This window comes from Channa argus, chromosome 3, assembly GCF_033026475.1.
Source record: "Channa argus isolate prfri chromosome 3, Channa argus male v1.0, whole genome shotgun sequence".
In the NCBI taxonomy this organism is placed as follows: Eukaryota; Metazoa; Chordata; class Actinopteri; order Anabantiformes; family Channidae; genus Channa; species Channa argus.
The window spans coordinates 11,669,102-11,692,493 of NC_090199.1; the positions used below are offsets into that span (position 1 = coordinate 11,669,102).

Below are 23,392 nucleotides of genomic sequence, written 5' to 3' on the forward strand. Positions count from 1 at the left end.
TCCTACAGTTAGGGATTTGGAAAAGCATACGTGTATATGGTCCCATAGTTAACAGTGCATGTTTGAGCACAAACCAAACCATGAAGTCCAAGGAATAGTCTGTAGACCTGCTTCTGCAGCATTGAAGGTCCCACAGTGGCTTCCCTAAATGGAAGAAGTTCAGTCCCACCATGACTCGTCCTAGAGTGGGCCAGCCGACCAAACTGAGCGATAGAGAGAGAGGAGTGTTAGTCAGGGAGGTGAGCAACAACCTGGTGGTCACTCTGAAAGAGCTCCAGTGGTTCTCTGTGGAAAGAGGAGACCCTTCCACAAGAACAACCATCTCTGGAGCACTACCCCAATCAGGCCTGTATGGTAGAATGGCCAGATAGAAACCACTCCTCAGTAAAAGGCACAAAGACTTGAGACTGTGATTGGTACTAAAGGTACTTCAACAAAACTCTAAGAGGGAATCTTTCTTTGTCTGTTAGCTCAGACATTGAACATTAAAAGTATTCTTTTGAGGTGTAATTTTAAATTTGTTACACTTGCTACTCCCCCACCACCACAGTTTTAATGGAAAGATTATAATTTTAAGATGTATTTATAAGTGTTGTTTGCAAATTAAGATTTTATATTAATATGCAGTATTAGTGTTTCAAATTGTTCAGCATCATGCCAGAAATGATCACTAGTGGGTCTTGGAACAGAAATTCCATTTAATTCTTTACCCCATTAAAGAGATAATCTTGTACTGTACATTGGACCCAGCAGACGACAACACAACCTGCATTCCATTCTTAGATTATCTGTCCACAAGTATGGACAAGTTGTCCTCTGGTAATGTATTAAGACACATGTTGAAAAAAAAATTTGTACAACATGAGCAAATTTCAACCAAATGAATAAAGGTGTTTTAAACAAGTGGCACCTATAGTGGCAATAGTGTTGCAGTAGTTCATAAAATTATTTAAGCAAACGCAATTTTTCAATATGATATACCCATATAAAAATTACAACCATTTTTTAAACATGGATCCCATTTTTAGTGGCTCAGTTTTATTTGGACTATCATAAATTAACTTAAGTCTGACACTCCCATCGTTGCTTTTGTATTATCTTTCACCAATTAACGACTAAGTGTGTGTGTTATTCTACCATCTTTCACGCGCACGGTGATAATAATAATGAAATTTCTTGCCCTTTAAATAACTGCCTGCACTGACTCCTGATCAGCCACGTATCGCCACGTTTGCGCGCATGCCCAGTGCGCTCACATTACTGTTCCGGTGTCGGTCAGCTAGTGTACACAGTGTAAAAAAAAGTAATCATTGTGTACCTTATTTTATTCTTCTTACACATTTATTACTACGAACACAAAGAGGAGAGTTTGAGGGTTTTCTGGAAGGAGAGACACTTTAAATTCGTCACCGAGAGGACGCCTGTAAAGATGAACTTCTTCCGAGGTGTGATGGGTGGGCAGGCGGCCGGGCCTCAGCCGTCCGGAGCGGAGACGGTAGGAAACCAGCCCCGGCTAGCTGCACCTAGCTTAGATATTCCTGACAAACTAATACCACACACACACACACACACACACCTTCCCAAAGAAACGTGTGTTTTTATACTGAAGATTGATTTGTGTTCTTCCTAAAACGACATCCAGAATGATAAGTTAAATTGTCGGGCCCTGTGTCATGGAAAGATAACAAGTAGCTAACTCAGAAAGCTAATTAGCCAAGGTTAGCAGGTCTGTCAGTCAGTTGCATTGGGGCTGTCTGGGAGTTACCTGACGTGTAGCTATAATAAATGGAAAATTGGTGACACAATGGGGAATATCAGCTGTCAGTTAATTAACATTTTATATTAGTATCTATGTTTCCAACAACTTTTTAAACCTAAAAACAAAACATGCTGACATACAGAGAGATATCTTATGGCTTTTATTTTGTTATTGTGCGGACTATCTTGCAGGCTACCGCTAATGGTAATCATTACCACAAAACCTGTTTTCAGTATATATTATCTAGTCGTTCGTTTTTTAATTCTTAGTGTATAAAAGTCAGGGATTGTAATATGAATTAATTTCTCATCACCATTTTGAGAGTCAAAAGATCCCTTAAGGTTGCTTGAGATGGTTAACAACTGCCTAACATTCGCAGATATTTAGTTGTTACCGATTTTAAGATTGAACAGCAGATCCTCACAGAGTATTATCTGATTTGACATATTCTATATCTCAATTCAAAGAAACATGAGAGTACTAAATACAGGGCTTTTTTGTTTGTCTTATTGACATTGCAGGATAATCACATTATTGTGTTTCTGCAGACATTCCTTCCTTGTTGCGGGAAGCAGTTTGTCCCTTCTGCAAAATGCAGTATACATCAGGAAACATCAGGGACTTTTCATGGTCTACTATGCTTTTAACGTAACACTAAATCCACCTGCCTCAGGAACTTCATTGTTCGAGTTACAGAAATAAACATTGTATTTGAAACCATCAATTAATTAAAGATTATTGGAATTGCAGTTTTTTTTTTTGCCCTTTTTATATAAGAATGTATATAGGTTTTGTCCTTTTTAAACGAGTACCAAAAATGTGAGTTAAGTACAACCCCAATTCAAAAAAAATGTTGGACGATGTATGTATGAGTATGATAGGAGTTTTCTGTGTGTGTGTTTGGCTTTAGTTTTTTTCTGTGGTCGCTGTTTCTTGGGGGGTTGGGTTGAGAAGTGTATGTATAAGTGTACCGATGATGTTATCAATGACATTACATACCTGCCTTTGAAGCATTTGCCTTTGGAGTTTGCCTCGTCAATTGTAATGGAGAATGTTTTGTTTACAGCTTTCGGAGGAACAAAGTACAGCTTTTGGTACTACAAGGTAGTAGTGGAAAATTTAGTTTGTAGCCGTGGAGCCACATGGTTTCTTTCCATGCTCTGTGGGATTATTTTGTGGAACGTATTTGTGGACTTTATTGATTAGCATCTTAAGGTTTTCTGTGGAAATACTTTATGAGCTCAGTTGTGGAAAGGGGAATGCAGTAAATCATTCAATGATTGGATAATTTTTGGACCAGACACGAGTAAGCCTGCCTCTGCAATGTGTAAAATGGAAATAGAAACAGAATGCAATGATTTGCAAATCTCATCAATTTGATGGCGTATATTATTCAATATAGAAGTTAAACGGCATATCAGAGGTTGAAACGGAGATACTTTACCATTTTATGAAAAATACTAGCTAATTTTGAATTTGATGGCATTTTTGTACTTTCGGCTTATCCCGTGAGTTAAGGGTCACCACAGCAGATCATTGTCTGCATGTTGGAACAGTTTTTACGTCCTTTCTGACGCAACCCTCCCTAATTTCTACCGGGCTTGGACAGGGACATATTTGATCAGGGCCGGGGATCGAACCACTCTCCCTGTGGTTCGTGGACGACTGCCTTTACCAACTGAGCTACAACCGCCACGTTAAGCAAAAGGCTTGAAAAGTAATTCCTTCCTTAATTGACTGCAGGTCAGTAACATAACTGGGCATAAAGCAGCATTTCAGACAGGCAGAGCCTCTCAAATGTAAAAATGGCCAGATGTTCACCAAACAGGGTGACACAAGGGACAAGGCCGAAGGTCAAAACTGGATGCAGGTGATCTTCGGGCTGTCAGGCGGCACTGCGGTAAAAACAGGCATGATTCTCTACTGGACATCACTGCATGGGCTTAGGAACACTTCCAGAAATCATTATCTGTGAACACAGTTCACTGTGCAATCCACAAATGTAAGTTAAAGCTGTATCATGCAATAAAGAAGCCATATACGAGCCAAACTGCTGCAGTGTTCTCTGGTCTGAAGCTTATTTAAAATGATCTGAGCCAAAATGGAAAACTGTGCAGTGGTCAGATAAATCAAAATTTCAATTCTTTTTGGAAACCACGGGTGTCATGTCCTGTGGACTAAAAAGGAGATCCAGCTTATTATTAGCGGAGAGCAAAAAAGCCTGCATCTCTGATGGTATGGTGTTGCCTTGTTGCCTTACTACCTATGATGTGGGCAGCTTACACATCTGGAAAGACACAATACGTGCTAAAAACTACATAGAGGTTTTAGACCAACATATGCTCCCATCCAGTCTTTTTCAGGAAAAGCCTTGCATATTTCAGCAAGGCAATGCTAAACCACATACTGCATCCATCACAATATCATGGCTTCACAGAACAGTCCTTGTGCCAATCTGGCCTGCCTCCAGTCCAAACCGTTCACCAATAGAAAACATTTGGCACATCATAAAACAGAAAATCTGACAGCAAAGGACCATTGAGCAGCTAGAATTCTGCATCAGACAAGAATGGGACATTTCTCTCCTAAAACTTTATCAAGTAGTCTTCTCACTTCTCAAAGAAAAGTGGGGGGGAAAAGTGAACACAATGGTAAAAATGACTCTGTTCTAACTGTTTTGAAATTTGTTTCTGCCATCAAATTCAAAATAAGCTAATATTTTCCATAAAATGATGAAATGTCTCAATTTCAACATCTGATATGTTGTTTATGCCCTATAATTAATAAAATATGGGTTGATGAGATTTGCATTCAGTTTTTATTTATGTTTTACACATTGTCCCAACTTTTTTTTAATTGGGTTGTAAAATCATCCAAGCATTTAGTTGACAGCAACAGTTCTAAGAACGTGCTAATAAATGCATACCTTACAATGGCTTTCAGCTTGTACTTTCGGGGGTCACCACAGCCCACAGTGTTCAGCACATTGATTTGGCATGAGTGTTTACGCCAGATGCCCTTCCTGCCGCAAGCCTCCCGTTTTTATCTGGGTACAGGACTGGCACCGAGGTGGACCTTGGTGGCTGGGTAGGGCCACACCTGGTGGGGTGGGATTTCGAGCCTGCTGTATCCCAACCCGATGCTCTACCCATTGAGCAACCAGGTCCCTAATAAATGCATACCTTGTCCTACATCTACACACTAGTTCTAGACCCAAATAAAATAAAATTTTGAAATCCATGATGATGCCCTCCCTTTAAGTGCAAGCAAAATAAATAATGATTCCTCCATCAACAGATCCAGAAGTTGTGTGACCGGGTGGCTTCCTCAACACTTTTGGAAGACCGCAGAGATGCTGTCCGCGCTCTTAAGTCCCTCTCTAAGGTATACTATAACTTTAAATTATTGTAAACAGATTCAGTTATTAACTCTATATATGACCATTGCAGCCTAATACAACAATTTAGAGAGGAAAAAAAAATCCACTTCAGGAAGGTTTCAATGTATAGTTATGTTGAAATAGTTTCAGAAAGGTATTGAAATGACTATACGACCATTCTGCAGGATATAGTTTGGATGTTGGTGCTTCTCAATTGTAGTGCATTAGTACTTGCATGTTTCTAATGTTTATTCAAAAGTCATTGTTGGAAACATTTTTAACAAAAACGTCAATCCTTTTTTAAAGTTAGACTCCATTTCATCTTGTGTGTGTGTACCTGATAAACTGAGAAATGATTGATTGTACTTTGTGTTTTTTTTTTTATGCAGTATATATTTAGTGCATTAATTTATTTGCAGGGGTAGCAGGGGTAGTAGCTTTTAACAAGATAGAAAATAGCAATACAATGTAATTACTCTTATCCCAAATGGGTTTGTTTATGTTTTCCCCTCACATAGTCATTTATAAACTGTCAACAGCCATTATCAAGGGTAATAGATAAACTTCTTATTTGTCAAACTTTGCTAATTAAAATGAACAAATCGAAATGAATCAATCCATTTCGATTCACAGACAGTTTTGTTATTGGTGGGTCCATCAACCATGAGTAAGGAGTTGATCAAGCTTTAATAAGGGGGTTAAGAAGGCACAGGGTTGCATGTTGGATAGAAACACAGATAAAGATAGATAGACTTGCTGTATTTTAAAAGACATACAATGCAGAGCTCGTCATTGGCATTTTTATTTGGCTACATTGATGGGAATTCATTTATTTTAAAAGTTTATTAGTTTAATAAAACACTGTTAGGTTAACAGTTTTAGGTCAAAATACATTTCTGATACATAGCTAAATTATGAACTGTCCCAACCTCTTAGGTCATCTGGGATAGCTCTCCTCGAGTCAAAACTAAACAGAAGAAACAGAAAAGAAAACACGTAAATAATGATAGGAACGTTTTTTTCACCGTGCTGGAGCTACGCTGTGATTTATTTTCCTGTTTTATAAATTTTAAATTGAGTAGTTAGTGGTAGTTTATTTTATACTAGCAAAATTCAAATTATACTTGCATTGCCTGGTTTTGGAAAGCTTGCAAATGAACAAACCTGCCTTTTAATATTTCGTAGAAATATCGCATGGAAGTTGGCACACAGGCGATGGATCACTTGATTAACATACTGCAAACAGACAGGTATTTGAATTTTGGCCTGATGTCTGTAATGTTTACCCATAAAAGAGCTTTTTATATATCTGAAAGTCTGTCTGTCATGTGTAATAGAACAGTTTTGCTTGACCTTTGATCGGTAAACGGTAAAACCTACTGTATGTGTTGTTGATGTTCTGAATCTCGCTGCAAATTAAACAGGTCAGACTCTGAAATTCTTGGCTATTCTTTGGACACACTGTACAACCTCATCTGCAATGACGAGGAAGAAGAGCAAGGTATCGATCCCTCCCATCATTGTTAGACATGTGCCTTAAAGATAATTCTTTCTAATTAGTTTGCTACTTTAAAAGACCTGACTGACTGAGCCATTGTTATGTTTGCATGTGTAAATGAGTTCAGTTTACTTCAGTTGGACGTACATTTGCATTCCCCTCGTCTGTAAACTGATAATGACTGCTTCATATGAAGATTCTCATCTCTCTTTTCTCTTCCATGTTTTAACCCTACAGATGAATCGGAAGGTAAAACTTTTTGACTGTGCATGATAACACTCTGCCTAATCAGCAACAACACTTAGAAATTCTAGGTTCTCCATTTTTGGGATGTGCAAAAGGAGCACAATAATAGTCTTTTATTTATTATTTATTTCGAACACATCCTGCAGTGGCCTGGTTGTAAAAACCTGATTGTTACAAGGCTGTAATTTGGTTATTGTTGTGGCATGTCTTCATGAGCGTCAGTCAGCTGATTCTTCACTTCTGGTAGAATGACTTATAGCTATTGCAAGCTTTAAACTTTCTTTTCCCCCTGCCCATGCAGACGCAGTAACCCCTCTCCCCCCTCTGTCAGGGAAGCATAAGAATGTGTCCGTGCCTGGTCAGTACTTAAACCAAGCCATATGTGCTGTAGCTTTAGTACTGTACAACTACATAACTAACTTTACTAAAATCACCTGGCACCGGTAAAAGTGACTGGACGGTGTTTGGGCAGTAACACAGATGCTTCACTAATTCCATCACATACCTCAGCCTCTGTCTGTCCTTTCTCTTTGTTTTTCTTGCATTTTAATACCTGATTATTATTGCACTGTTTAAGTAAAATTATTATACAATTTTAATGATTTTTCTAATGTGTTTTTTATGCGGCAGCCCACCCAACTGATGTTTGTTCAAATATTTTTTTAGTAGACTATATTCCAAACATGTTGATGCCTCTCATGAAGTCAGTCTTTCAGAACAGCTTTGCAACAGTGCAGCAATATTAGTTTCTTTAAGTTTTTGAAGAAGGCTCACCCTCCTAACTAATCTGAGAATTTATCTAGATTTGTAAGTTTTCCCCTTTTTATTTATTGTAATTTGATAACTAATACCTGCAGGACTTTACAGATTGTGTTGAAGGATAACAGATGGTAGAAAAGCACAGCAAAGCATGGAAAGGGAGGTGCTAGGTGAAGCAAGTAGTTTGACTTTGATCCTCTTGCTAGGATTTGGTCAAGGTGCATATTGTGGCAATAAAATAACTAAATTGAAGCTTCCAGCGTATCTCACAATCAATTTTTATACATATGAAAATCTTGTATAATTACCTAATCACAGTAACTCTATTAAGCACACCCTGATCATCCAGCTGTCCCCTCATCTGTGTTTCACCGTTCTTATTTTCCTCAGAAGGTGTATTCACAAGCGTCAGTCACCCTGAGCATTTACACAGTTATATGATGGATTCATTGTAGTATCATAATTGAACAGGACTGTCGGCAGTGATTTCGCAAGATCTACATAGTTTGTCAGTAATTATTTTGGTATTACTCAGGCTGATTGTTACGAACAAACCAGCTGCTTCCCTCACTGCGCTACTCACTCCTTATGTAGAATTGCTTACAGAAATTCTAATTTCTGCTTTAAATCTCCCTTTGGCAGATGAGAGTGCCCAGAAGCAGGCCGATGACCTGGGTGCGCTCTTCACAGAGAAGTTCATCCAGGACCCTGAGCATGTGACCTTGCTCCTCACTCTGTTGGAAGTACTGTACTGATTCTGCTTCAGTAGCAAGCGATTTGTGTTCATGTATTTCGGCTAAACAGCTGACTAATGTATTCATGCATTGTTGTGATTTCAGGAGTTTGACTTCCATGTGCGTTGGCCTGGGGTAAAACTGTTGACTGCTCTCTTGAAGAATCAAGGTCCACAGATCCAGGGAATCATTCTGGTTAGCCCCATGGGTAAGTTTCTTTTCTCCATGTGAGACAAAACTTCTGTAGCTACACAATTTGATTCTGGATGTGCGCTATTTGTTTTATTTCAGCTTTTTTTTCTAGAGCTTATAAACTCTTGAAAAGTTTACAGTGTGAAGACAAGTTGTTTGATGTTATGTTCTTAATAGCAAAATGTCCCTTTTTTTGTTTGAGCATCATTAAATAACCTGTAATTTTCCAGGTGTTTCCAGATTGATGGATCTGTTGGCAGACTCTAGAGAAGTAATTCGCAATGATGTGAGTAACTTTCTCTTCTTTTCTTTTCTGCTAAGTATTAATTCTCCCTAAATCACACAAGAAAATCGCTAAACACAAATGATAAAATATAGGCCTTTATAATAAAGGACATGACAGGAAAATATAAACACAATGCTACAACCAAATTTTCAGGAGACACGTAACAGCCTTTTTTTTCCACTGTCCACCAGGGCTTGTTGTTGCTTCAACAGCTGACTAAAAGCAATGCTGCCATTCAGAAAATTGTGGCATTTGAGAATGCATTTGAGCGTCTCCTAGATATCATCACAGAAGAGGGCAGCAGTGATGGAGGTACAGGACTTAAATTCTGTGTAGTTTGTTTCTGATTTCAATGCAGAACTGTACCTAATATTAAAACGCAGTTGTGTGTTTTAAAACAAATTTCATTAAAATTGTTCTTTACATTATTGTGTATATCCTGACCTGACTAACTTTTTTTAACCTCTATGCAGGTATTGTGGTAGAGGACTGTTTGCTGCTGCTGCTCAACCTGCTAAAGAACAACAGTTCAAACCAGAATTTCTTTAAGGAGGGATCCTACATCCAGAGAATGAAGCCATGGTTTGAGGTTGGTGATGATAACTCTGGCTGGTCTGCACAAAAGGTCACCAACCTCCATCTCATGCTGCAGGTAACATAGAACACAGTCATTAAAATGTTTCTCTAACCTATGAATTAGCACTTATAAATGCTGATCAATGTTTTCTTCTGCATTCCAGCTGGTACGGGTCATGGTGTCTCCAGTTAACTCTCCTGGAGCTACAGCCAGTTGTCAGAAGTCCATGTTTCAGTGTGGTCTGCTGCAGCAGCTGTGCACCATCCTCATGGCCACTGGCGTGCCAGCTGACATTCTTACTGAGGTAAATACAGTAATAACGAAACCAACACAGAAAACAGTTGCTTCTTCGGGCTTGGCTACCCTAAGATAAATTTGGTTTATTCTTTTCTCTTTTCATCTGGCTTCTTTCTTTCAGACCATCAATACAGTATCAGAGGTTATCAGAGGCTCACAGGTCAACCAGGACTACTTTGCTTCGGTCAATGCACCTTCAACCCCACCAAGGTAAGGAACCAACAATTTGAGTTAGGAGTGTTGTCTTCCTTTTAACTGTGATATTCTCTAAACTCTCATCCTTCTGTCTCTATAGACCAGCTATTGTGGTCCTACTCATGTCCATGGTGAATGAGAGACAACCATTTGTTCTTCGCTGTGCAGTCCTCTACTGTTTCCAGTGTTTCCTCTACAAAAACCAAAAAGGCCAGGGGGAGATAGTGGCAACACTGCTGCCCTCCACAATTGATGGTCAGTTGCACCAAGTTTAGTCTTTTGTGAGTGACATCAGGAGTTACTTGGCTGTGCTAAAAATAAATTACATGCAACATCCTAGAATTAATAATTGTAACAATTGCACCGAACCTTTCACTTATGCTCAATATAATTTTATGTCATTTCAAACGTTCAGTGATTTATGACACTTAATACTCCTACTTTGCCATTTTCCTCAGTCATGCTTTCATTGTACGATATGGATCACTGACAGACTAATCGCCATAGTGTAGAGCCGACAAAAATATAAAGTAAATGATGGAATTAACATTCAACACAAAAGTAGAAGCTACAATGAGGCCTACGATTGTCTGTACAAAAATTACTGTTTTGTCTTGAAATGGCTTACAACAGTCTGTTTTGTTTTTTTTTTTCTTTAAAAGATGTGAAGAGTCTAAGTCTAAGTCGAGCAATGATACCGGGTTATAAGATTTACAAAGCAAGTCTAGCCTTCAGTGTCTGTTTTGGTTTGTTTTGTTTTTGGGTTGTCCGTCCATCTGTCGTCCAACTCTTGTGAATTCAGTATCTCAAGAGATACTTTACTTAGATTTTTTGCTTGCCTTGTACCTCACTTGTAAGTCGCTTTGGATAAAAGCGTCTGCTAAATGACTAAATGTAAATGTAAATGTCAGGAGCGCCTTGTGGGTACTTCTTCAAATTTGGCAGAAAACTTCACTTGGGCCTAAGGATGAATATCTGCAAATTGGGCACAAATATTCAAAATGAACTGATTATATTTTAGGTGTCAATGGTCACAGTTACTTTGTCCCCACATGTGTCCTTCCCCCCCCATCCTTTTCTTGTGATTGCAATAGAGCAGTGGTTTAAGGGAATTTGTTAAAATTTGCTCTAAAAAGCCCCTCAAACATGTACTGAATAGTAGAGATGTCCTGATTCAATACCAAGTATCATTATCAGATCTGATCCTGGCATTTTATAAATTATTGTTATTGGCCGACATAAAGCTGATCCAATTTAGATTTTTATTTGGGTTCGTTGTATTGCATAAAGCAGATTATGGGCGGCTATAGCTCAGTTGGTAAAGGCAGTTGCTTACGGACTACAGGGTGAGTGGTTCGATCCCCGGCCCTGGCTATATGTCGAAGTGTCCCTGGGCAAGACACTGAACCCCTAACAGCTCATTCCCCCTCCCCAGCGATGCGGTCCAAGCCCGGTAGAAATTGGGGATGGTTGCGTCAGGAAGGGCATCCGGCGTAAAAACTGTGCCAAATCAACATGCGGACAATGATCTGCTGTGGCGACCCTGAACTCACAGGATAAGCCGAAAGGAGAGTAGTAGTATTGCATAAAGCAGATTAAGGCTCTGAGCGCTTCCGAAACACAACTGACCACCGGTCTGCACAAGTCCATGACTGACGGCCTGATCATGCTAGTTTTTTAAAAAAAATGTAAAGTCGGGACACATTAGAAAAGTGAGACATCCACTTCTGATGAGAAGAGAATAATGTCTGATTCCTTGGAAATTGGAGCTCTTCGTTTAGTGCAGTACATACACTTGTTAACACAAGGCCAGATATTTAACACATTCACAAGAGGAATGTACTCATCTTGACACTTGCAGGGTAGATGAAACAGACATTACTAAACAATGAAAAATCCTTTTTATAAAAGGTCATTGTAGAAAAAAACATTCAGCTGCAACTTGACTAAAAACAAAGGATTCTATAAGGATCGCTGTTGGTATGTAATACTGAACAATATGTTTGCAGTATTTATAACCACAAATTAAGGGACCAAACCATCACTGTTCAGCTTACATTTCCAAGTTTGTTCAGGTGTTGTGTGTGTGTTTTTTTTTTCTTTTAATTTCTTTTATTATTTTTTTGTTGTTGTTTTTTTTTAACTATATATACAGCCAACTCCATCTCAGCGGGCCAGCTGCTGTGCGGAGGCCTGTTCTCAGCAGACTCTCTGTCCAACTGGTGTGCCTCTGTGGCCTTGGCTCATGCCCTCCAGGACAACCTCACTCAGAAAGAGCAGCTGCTGAGGGTTCAACTTGCTACAAGCATGGGCAACCCCCCCGTCTCTCTACTACAGCAGTGCACCAACATCCTCTCTCAGGTAAGGCAATAAAAATTAGGCTGCAGCAGTGACGGAGATGCTAATAAGCTTTTGTCTGTGTGTAGTGTATATGTGTGTAAAACGATTTTATTTGACAAATGGGCAAAAGTTGATAGTCAGTGTAAACAACAGTGAACAGAACAGTCTTGCATTATTGTGGTTTTGCAGGGAGATAAGATCATCCGGCGGGTGAGTAAAGTGTTTGCAAATGTGTCTGTGTTTTGAGTGTTTGGGCGGCATACTGGTTATTTTGGCTTGGCATCTGTAGTAGGGGTCTCTGTGGCCCACGAGTAGGGGGATCTTGCTTCCCTTTAACTCTACTACCCCTTCTTCGTACCTAACTCATAACTATGACCCAGAACTTCCTCATTATGGTGACACACAGGTGCTCTCTCCCCACACACTTGGAAGCTCTACAGTAGTTGTCCACCAATAAATTGTGGGGAAATACACACCTGAGTGCTTAAAGAAAAGGAACACAACACTTGTATTTGTTTTTTGTTTTTTGGTCTTTAATCTCTAATACCATCCTAACGCTTGCCTTGAGCTGCGCACTTGATCCATTTGCTGTGCTATTTTATTCATCTGTTGAAGAAATTTGTGCTGCAGCAGCTTTTGGGCTTTTTTCTGTCACATGTTCTTATTACATGTACCTGCTTCTGGGTTCAAATGATTGTAAAATCGATTTTATTGTTAAGTTGAAATTATTTAGCTATAAATAAACAGACTTCCCCGTTTCTATTCATGAAGCCCTTGAAGTTGCCAATACTTTTGTGTTTCTCCCATTGTAGATTTGCAATGAGAGTTTATGGCAATCTGCTAAAATACATCAGCTTCTGTGCACCTTCCATGTATACATCTTGACAAATGTACCATTGATGGTGAAAATTGGCTCTTTGAGTGTGGAGTATCACTTTCTGGTAGGGAAGAAGCTCAGACTGCTTGTTAAAATATAAGATGGTTTCAGAAACCCTGAAACCAATGATCTGATATTTAAGCCCAATTCACGCCATGATTGGCCATTTTTGGTAACGAGTGGAAGAAGCCAGACATTGTACTTCTTTTTTGTTATATACAATATAAATGTCTTCCAGAAGACATTCTGAAAATGAACATCCATTTTCTATCTATATCACATACTCCCCTCTCTCATGGCTGGCTTGTCACTTAGCTGATGGAAGCAACTATAAACACTTTGATTTTGTGTTTAAAGTTGGTCAGACAGTGCATCATATAAAGGTCACTGCTATATAAAGCACTCAAACCAAGGACAGTGGGTTGAATCTCACAATCAAAAATGGCCAACGATGAGAGGCTTTGGGTGGGTGAGTGGAATCAAGTTTTGTGACTGCATATATAGTGTGGATGGAGACACTGACCGTTGTCTGTGCTTTTGCATTAAACATCAGCTTCAGGTATCAGGCCTTCTGATCTGAGTCTGAAGTTTTGCCATCACAAGCATGAAGTGGGGTGATTATTTTGCAAGTGGTGCTTTGTTATTAAACTGTTAAACCTGTTTGAAGAATGTGCCTGACATGACACTATAAACAAAGGAAGTATGTTGTCATGTTTAATTTGGAAATCTGTCTTGCTTGGTTAGCCTAGGAGACAACTGAATGATACCTGATACTGTGTTGTAAAATCAAAACTTTGAGATGTGCATGGACAACAAGAATGACTTTAGTTTGTCACAAAAAATGCCTCTGGCTTTGGCTTGTTTAAAGATGTTTGTTCATGTTCTAGATCACAATCTACAGGTACTGTGAGCATATGGGTTTTTATGACACAAGGGTACTTCTTAATGATTGTGTGTTATAAATATTGAAGGATTGGGATATATATCAGCACCTACAAAGCACATCAACGTTTTGTTTGTTAGTGAGAGTTATAATGGTCAATGCTTATTTCAATCCTCACCTGTGCCCATATGCAAGCAACAGAAACTGTTTTCCCACGCAGGGGTTCAGAGTGACACTACCGTGTGGCCCCATCCCCCTTCCTTGACAGTATCAATATATATGATACTATAAAGTGTTAGTGTGAATATAGAACCATTATAATGTTGTTTTTTAGTTTGACAAGAAGGACATAGTTTGAAGGGTTAAACCACAAAATAAGCAATATTTGTTAATTTAATACTTGGTCATTTCCCTTCTTTCGTTTTTTTTCCTTCATTTTTGCATTACGTCATATTTGGAGACAAAATCTGAAAAGGTGATTTCATATGTTTTTGTAGTCTGGAATGCTCGTAAGTTTCTAGCCATAACGCTCAGATCTCCATACGTGTGTATTCTTGCATCCCTTTTTTATTTATTTTTTTTTATAGGTCTGCTCTTAAAGCATGTCATGCATTAAGTGTTAATGCACCAGCCTTATGGCACCTGCAGTGTGGAGTCACATATGCAGCTTCTTATTTGTTTTTTATCATCTTAAAATTCAACTCCATGAAAATCATCCTTTTTTTTCTAATGTTGATTAAGAGTAATTATTCAATACTGACACAAGTGATTTATAAATTTGTATACTGGAAGCCTACTTTTGTAAAGAGCAGGTGAAATTAATTTTGAAGTCTATCACAGATCTTAAACCTCTTTTGTTTTCATGGAAGTGCATGATCACTTTTATATGGCATTTTCACTACTGCAGCTCATTTCCCATTATTGAAAAGCACATTTAGTGACTTTTGCTTTGCATGTGGAGAAATTAGGAAATTGAGTGAAATTTCAGTTGGAATTTCAGAATGCTATGATTTTTAAGTCAACAGTTTACTTGCAAAATGAAAATTGCAAACTGCTAAATAATTGATATTTTTTAACTTCGCTATACGCAATGGCTGGAGGTTTGTAGACTCTGAAAGCATTGATTTCTTTTGACAGCTGCATGCTCTGGTGAACCTAACTCTGTCTGATTATACTGAATCTATTAATTTTGACTTTTTCCTAGTTTTTGTGATAACCCTATTAACTACTAATTGTGATTGAAGTGCTTCAGATTAGTCTGCATTAATTTACTCTGTTAGCTCATTACTTTAATCTGAATGCAGTGTTTCAGTTAATTTATTTTCAGCTGTAAAAAAATTTGTCATATGTCCCAACAAAATAACTTTTGTAATTTTGTTAGACTTTATTATTTAACAAACAATAACCATAGTTTTTCATGTAGTGTCTCTATTGATTGAAGTCTAATAAATAGTAATGTGGTTGTCATTCTGATATGGATCATGATCATGTCCTACTGTATGATATACAGGATGTAACCTACCAGACCTACCACTCACAATGTTGTAATATCTCCCGAACTCTCTGATACAATTATTCTTTTCCATTGATGCAAGATATTGACATTTCAGTTGATTTTGTTCTCTACAGGGCAGTAAAGTGCAGACGAGGGTGGGCCTCCTCATGCTGCTGTGTACGTGGATCAGCAACTGTCCAATTGCAGTCACACACTTTCTACACAATCAGGAAAATGTTCCCTTTGTATCCTTATTCAGCGTGCATGTCTGTTTGTCAGTTTTATCATGGTAACAATAACCTAATCACAGTTTCATTTACAAACTATAAAATAAACTTTTATTCTAAATTTACTTTTGCTTTTTTCTAAACCTCATTTAGATAGACCCTAATGAACCATCTAAAGTTGAAACTAAATCAACAATAAATGTGTCATTGAGTTGAAGGGCTGTAGGCATTTCAACACTGACTAGTTTTGCCTATTCAATGCTTATTTATTAATATACTGATATTTTGAATGCATTTTGTACTTCTTAAGTGAATGTGAAGCTGTTTTAATGGTACAGGTCACAAAATGCAGTGTGACACCCGCTGCAGGCTGAGGAAGACGTTAGAAGGCAAGACATGAAATCATAAAATTGTCACCCTCTTCCTCGTTTCTTGCGTTGAATCTTTGACTTGGTGCCTCCTGTAGCTGACAGCCCAGATCTCAGAGAACCTGGGAGAGGATGAAAGGCTGGTTCAGGGCCTGTGTGCTCTGCTTCTTGGCATATGCATTTATTATAATGACAACTCACTGGAGAACAACACTAAGTAAGTCCCTTTCCCACCCTTTGAAAATCACTACACTGATTTCTAAATCAACACAGAGTTTGTTAAAAAGCTGTGGCCTGTTAAAGATCTTCCCTGTCCTCTTTGTCCTGCTCAGAGAGAAACTGAAGCAGCTTATTGAGAAGCGAATTGGAAAGGAAAACTTTGTAGAGAAGCTCGGCTTCATTGCTAAACACGAGCTATACTCGCGAGCGGCGCAGAAGCCACAGCCCGTCTTCTCATCTCCGGAGCAGATGCTATTCGACCATGAGTTCACTAAGCTTGTTAAAGAACTGGAGGGTGAGTGGAAAAAATAATTACCAACATCCCTTTCTTGATTTTAATTAAGAAAATATGTGGTTTTAATTGGGGTTTATTAGTGACCAAAGTCTTTCTAACATCCACAGGTGTGATCACCAAAGCTGTTCACAAGTCGAGTGAGGAGGAAAAGAAGGAAGAGGAGGTGAAGAAGACATTAGAACAACACGACAACATTGTAACTCAGTACAAAGAGCTGATCAGGGAACAGGTAAACAGACTGATAGAATACGCAGTCCACAGGTTTGTTTTTTATATTGTGTGTATTCAGTGTTAGACTTATTGTTTTCTGGTATTTCTATGTTTATTGATTGATTTTACTTGTGTAATCCTCAGGATGCTCAGATCCAGGAGCTGAAAGAGAAGGTGGCAACCATGTCATCTCAGAATGAACAGTTGCAGGCCACACTCACACAGCAGCTGTCCCAGATCCAGCAGCACAAAGACCAGTACAACATCCTCAAGCTAAAATTAGGTATGTTCATCTCACAGCCAGTTGGCTGATACCAACTGCTACCACATGTCCCCCTGGACAGAATAGGAACTGAAGAAGCTGTATATTTTCTAAGAGGCACAGTTACCCTGACAGTCCTGCAGTGATGTGATTATTTGTGATAGTGATATGCAGTGACAACTCATGGATACAGTTTTATGTAAGAGTGCTTAAGGCAACCACATACGTGAAATTCTATGATCGTAAAGAAATTGTTTAAAGTGTTGGGAAGTAGGAAAACAGCAGAGTAGGGTTGCATGTTGGGACGATTTCTTGGCAAACACTAAGGGGATTTTAGTCCGGTTGTCTCCTCGTGGCTGCTAGGTTTGATATTATCATAGTGTAAGAAATATAATTAAACCTTTGTTCCCCCAGGCAAGAAATTGTTACATCATGTAGCTTCCCCACAAACATGTTAAACAAAGAAGATGCAACATGTTAGTGAGCTTTCGATGCTGCCTCACCATAATGTTTGAGCCAGGCTAGAGACACAAGAGAACCATTCACACTCACATTCACACTGTTTCTGTGTGTAGTTTGCGTGTTCTCCCTGTCCTTGCCTGGGTTTCCTGTGTGCACACAAAATAAATACAGGAGCTCAGACTTGCACCTAAAATGAACAGATTTAATAATGAAGTGTTGTTGAACTGGACTTGTAGTAGCTGATGCAATTTCCTTGTTTCTCTGCAGATATTGCTGAGAGTGCAAGAACAGCAGTGTGTGAAATGTTATCATAACTGCATACTTGGACTAAGATAAGAAAATAAAACCTGGAAATTTCTCAGCCAAACTAAATCTCACAGGACACAGGCGCAGTGGTCTTAGCAGTATTCCTAAGCAAGGCAAAACAGAGACAGACTTTTTTTATACACTTGTTGTATCTCTTTGTCTAAGTTCTGACTGCACACAACAGCAGTTGCCCATCAGTTTTTCAGTATTTCTAATTGAAAAGGAGAAATCCTCGCAAATCCATTGGTCATTAAACAGAAAAACTCATGCTACATGAGGTTAAACATCACTTGTTTACTAATTGTTGCAGCTTATATAAGAATATTTTTATTTGTCAGCACATAAAATGTGGTGTATTCCGTCTTCACAGTTTGTACTATCCACATGTATATGCACTTTCTGACACTTAATAGATGTTTTTTTTCCTCTCTTTTTTTGAGAACTCAAACATAACTGCTCATATGGGTTCGCAAAGTGAATTTATCAACATTAATACTATTGCACAACATTCAAATTCCATTTCCGCTTTGGATCTTGAAATTATAATTGAATAGCTATATGTGTGTGGTTGTAACTTCAGGTAAAGAAAACCAGAGTCAGTCCAACAGTCAGACAGATGGCTCACAGGTGAACGGGCTGCAGACAGAAGAGCTGACACAGCTCAGGGAACAGTTGGAGGAGCTCCGCATGCAACACGCAGTCCTTCAGAAACAACTTGATAACAAAGATGCACTCATCAACACCCTGGTTAGTAAGTCTGTGCATATACAATATGATTGTGTGTGTCTGTGTTTGTGTGCGTAGGGGCGCCATAGCTGAGGCTGATTTGAAATAATTTTGGTGAACGCTTTGTGTGTTTGTGTTAATTTGCTTGTGTGAGCTTCAAGTGGAGGCAGAAAAACTACAAGCAAAACAGACTTCCAGACGCAGCTCAGGGAAACTCTGGGGAGCATTGTTCAAACACCTCAATATGAATTACTGATATCAGGCTGCTTTTAAAGTCCTCACTTTTCACATAATTACCTAAATTATGTTGGGTTTAAGCTGGCACAATGAGAACCATATACTGTACAATACATACACACCAGTCAGACATTGTATCCTAAACTTATCTGCAACCCCACTGCAGACAATACAGAAGTTGTCAGGAAGTGAAAATGAACTCCTTTCATAATTGGGTAAACATCTATGTGACTTCAATTCATTGTTTATCCATAGAGGTCAGAGGCTGAGCAGACAGCAGATGGTTCAGCAGGAGGATCAGAAAGCACAGAACTACTCAAGGTAGGATTCATCGTCATTCCTGTCATTGCTCACCAAGATCGATTATCCTGAGTGTGGAGAAATCCAAATTGTCTAAGCACTTCTGCTCTTTTATTTTTATCTAACATACATTTTCTTCCTCTAATTTGAGGTCTCTCTTGACCCTGTATTTGAATCTCTTTTTATTTTGTATTGTTGGCTTTTAAGGGGAGTCTTGATTGGTCTAGTAATTATCTTTTTTATTACAAATGAATCCTTAGTCTTTATGTCATATAAAAGCAACCAGTTTCTGTAGCAGGAACAGAAGAACATGTGCATGTCCTGCTTAACTGACAGCATGACACTGATACACTCTCATTCTCTCGTAGAGACAAGTGTTTTATCCTTCATTTGTAATTTACATTTTTATATTTGTATTTGATTTATTTATGGCACAGAAAAAAGAAGATAATATCATGCAATATCATACAATTTACTCTTAAACATGTTGGATATTGACAACCTTATTTTTAAAGTTTCCATTTTCAAGCATTATTTATTTTGAATTAATGGTTATATGTGTTGTGTTTTTGGGCTAAATTAGTTGTTTGTTGCAGGAGTTGGAGGCTCTGAGGAGTCAGGTTCAATCACAGTCAACAGAAATAAACCAGCTGAACACAGAGAGACAAGAACTGCTCAGAAGAGCTGAAGCTGGGGTAAATATAATCAGAATTCTACAGTTTGTGACAAAAATATCAAAGTACTGAGAAGCTATATTAATCAGCCTCTGTCTGGTTTCTCTCAGTCCCCAGATGCTGTCCCTTGCAGTGACAGCTCATTAGACACCAACAAGATGGTAGAACTAGAAAGCAGACTCAGTGCACAAACAACCGAGACACAGAAATTTAAGGTTTGTAGAAATCTGTGAAATAACTACGCACTGATTTGGTTCTTAAATTCATACTACATTTAAGTCATTCTTCTTTAAAATATTTGGTTTTCTTCCTCTTTTCTCACAATTTACAACAGCCACCTGGTATATAGCCTTTCCTGTACTCTCATTCTCATCTGTCCTGTCCTTTTTCATCATTGGTTCAGGAGGAAAATAAGAGGTTGTCACAGAGCCAGGCAGACCTGGAACAGCAGCTGGCTTCAGTAACCAGCACCGTGGCCATCCTGCAGACAGAGAAGGCACAGCTGCAAACAGAGGTACAAGAATCCAAGAAGGAGCAGGATGACCTGTTGATGCTGCTGGCAGACCAAGACCAGAAGATCCTCAGCCTCAAGCAAAGACTCAAAAGCCTTGGAGAGACGGTAGATGAACTTTACTTTCATTTTAACTGGCACAGCATTTTTTTGTCTTAGCAGTGTGCCGTTCTTAATGACGGTAGTTGAGTGAAGCTTCAGCTATTCAAACCGCTATTAATTTGTGAGGATTTTCTTATAGTTGAGGATACGGTACACATACTAATTGTTTAACCAATTATGTTATATTATAAGTCAAGTGGCTTTTATTGCCATTTCTACTATACACAGTGGTACATAGTACACAGTAGAAAGGAGATAACGTTCCTCCAGATCCATGGTGCTACAAAACAACACAAGCTATGTAAAGTGCATCGAGTGCAACCTAGTGCATAATTGTTTGTGCATCTTAACTGCTAATATCTGAAAATCATCCAGTCTTGGTCTTAATGATGAAGAGACAAAATTGTACAGCTTTGTTGACTTGTGGATGTGCAAGAATCTGAGGGATTCTCACTTTAGCTGTAAGAGATGCTGGGTTCAAATCCCAGACAAGCCCCAGTTAATGTTACAAATGAGCAGAAGCTAGTGCTAAAGATAGCAACTTAATGCCAGTGTGATCAGGCAAGTGCTGCCATTAATTGTTGCGCATGGAACAATGAAAGGTAACACTACAAGAGTACTCAAACACAGTAAGTGAGCAGAGCACACAAAGGGAGAGCTAGTGGGTGGGGCCCAAATCACCAAACAATTAAAATGGAAAATCCTCTGTCTAAACGTAACCATAGATTCAACTGCAACATGTCCATTTCAGAAGATTGACTTAGTCTTCGAATTCTTTGAAAAATCAGTGACTAGTGAAGATAGACTTGGGGGTTCCAAGACTCATGTGTGGCTTCCAAACTAGTTAAGATATCACACAATCATCTGACTTAGAACTCACCTCATTGAAAATCATCTTGCACATTCACCATTATATCGGTTTATATCAGTTTATCAGTTTAAATTTCAATTTCCTTTCCAAACTTGCTTTAGTGTCTTAAACTAAACATACAAAATCCAAACAACTACATTAAGTTTTTTTTGTGTTTTTTTTTTTTTTTATGGTGAACATATTTATTCCTGACCTCACCACAGTAGGTGTCAGTGAAGACAGGTTCAAATTGTTGTATTTTGTAAACAAAACAAAACAAAAAGTCAGTCAGCAGAAATCAACAAGCTGAAGACAGAGAGACAAGAACTGCTCAGAAGAGCTGAAGCTGGGGTAAATATAATCAGAATTCTACAGTTTATGACAAAAATATCAAAGAACTGAGATACTAAATTGCATAAAAAAGTACAATAGAGGAACAACTACAAAGACTCGCTTTGTGTATTGGTCACTCAGCCGTATTTTGTCTGTTTGCTTTAGTTAGACTGTGACACTTTCCCTACAGGTGGAAGATGAAGACGACCTTGATGCCAGGGACCCAACAGATGACGAGGATGAGGATGAGGATGATGATGAAGACTAGGACTAGAGGAAAAACACTGAGAGAAGAAAAAAAGAGATGGGAATCTGCCGACAAGCAAGCAAGAACAGACCACAGAGAAACTGAAGAATAGGACTGAAATAGGACATAGTTTCTCCTTTCAGCTGCCATGCTTTCTTAATTTCTCTTCCTCCCCACCCACCCCGTTTGTCACATTTAATGTACATTTTAGGAATTTGTGCATTTTTGTGTGTTCTCAAGCAGGTTCTTTTCTTCCAAGGATTGAGTTTTCAGTGACTGATAAGATAACCCTAACCCATTGTCAGGACATTCACCCATGGAACGTTTACCATCAGTTTGTGATGGATTTTACCAGTTTTGTGTTTATTGTAATGTATTCTCGTATAGTTTGTAATCAAACACACAAAGGGTAAACACTAGGTTAATTTTAAGTCATGTAGAACATTTCGAGACGAGGATTTAAAATGTAGCAAAATGGTATTATAAGCAGGTTTGATGTTATTCTCATTTTATCCCCGAACACGCTGGTGAGCCTGCATTGCTACTCTCACCGGACGTAAAATTCATTAACATAATCTGCGACATGTCACTGTGCTGCTCCTTGCTCCCTGAATCAGTCTAAGGTCAGTGTCACAGTGTTCTCTAGTATTGCAGATTTTTATCTTTGAGAACAACCTAGCTGATCTAAACTATGCTGCAGAACACTGACAGAATACATGTAAAGACAAAAAAGATATTTTTGCAACTTTTTGTCCAGTACTGGCATCCAGCTTCTGTATGATATCGTGTAACTTATCCGTTTATGAGCCACATTGAAATGAATAAAGAATCTATCAGTCTGTATGCCTGTATGGAGGAGTAACTGTAGATAAATTAAATTTTACTAAATCCACAATATGCGTTTGTGTGTTATATAGTAATTGTGAATATGCATTTTTCAATAAATCTGTAATAAAATTCTCTACATTTTGAAAATGTGGACAATCTGTAAACATCTGTTTTTCAATGAGGACACTTGTAAGTACTTGTCTTCTTGGGCAGATGTGCACTTAGGCATTTCCATTGCATCTTATGTCCTGATTGGATCTAGTTGCAGCATAACTGTGGAGACTATAGACTGAACCTTTTTTAAAGAGTTTTTTTATTTTTTAGGCTATATCTTTTAAAGAATATTCTTCCTTTCATAAAACCTAACAGTATAGACTGACAAGTTTAAAAAAAAAAAATGTGTTGGGTCATTTTCAGTTTAATTTACACTGAAAACGACTGGTCCCTTTCCCTATGAAGGAAAAGCCCAAATACAAACTACTGGACATTAACTTATTTTAAGAATTTTTACCACCTGGGACAGACCTACATGTTCAATTTAGGAGCATCCTCACTTGAATTTCCAGAAAAATGCAGATGATTAAAACGTGTTTTGTCTTGTTTGTTTGTTTTTTTACATTTCAAGGTAAACATACAAGATGTTTTCAAAAGGTTTCTTGGCAGTGTATATGGCACCGATTATGGTCGTGTTTATCATAGAAAGCTCCTCTTCTGTCCA

At 38.4% G+C, this 23,392-nt stretch overlaps 1 protein-coding gene across 8 annotated transcripts; it reads left to right on the top strand.

The window, feature by feature from the left end:
• Positions 1 to 1,236: 1,236 nt before the first annotated feature.
• uso1 (USO1 vesicle transport factor) lies at positions 1,237 to 22,741 on the top strand. 8 transcript variants are annotated; one of them, XM_067496891.1, is made up of 28 exons: positions 1,237 to 1,495; positions 5,057 to 5,143; positions 6,075 to 6,134; positions 6,324 to 6,388; positions 6,563 to 6,639; positions 6,874 to 6,885; positions 7,184 to 7,240; positions 8,284 to 8,384; positions 8,481 to 8,583; positions 8,798 to 8,853; positions 9,045 to 9,165; positions 9,327 to 9,505; positions 9,594 to 9,734; positions 9,849 to 9,937; positions 10,023 to 10,177; positions 12,078 to 12,283; positions 12,452 to 12,472; positions 15,652 to 15,762; positions 16,211 to 16,329; positions 16,445 to 16,626; positions 16,734 to 16,855; positions 16,981 to 17,119; positions 18,447 to 18,613; positions 19,085 to 19,150; positions 19,726 to 19,824; positions 19,914 to 20,018; positions 20,207 to 20,422; positions 21,790 to 22,741. In XM_067496891.1, the coding sequence occupies exons 1-28, from the start codon at positions 1,430 to 1,432 to the stop codon at positions 21,865 to 21,867; spliced, it is 3,000 nt and encodes a 999-aa protein (XP_067352992.1). In that variant the 5' UTR covers positions 1,237 to 1,429; the 3' UTR covers positions 21,868 to 22,741. The 8 variants fall into 8 exon arrangements, with proteins under 8 accessions (XP_067352992.1, XP_067352994.1, XP_067352996.1 ...); XM_067496893.1 differs by lacking the exon at positions 12,452 to 12,472; XM_067496895.1 differs by lacking the exon at positions 7,184 to 7,240.
• Positions 22,742 to 23,392: the final 651 nt, after the last annotated feature.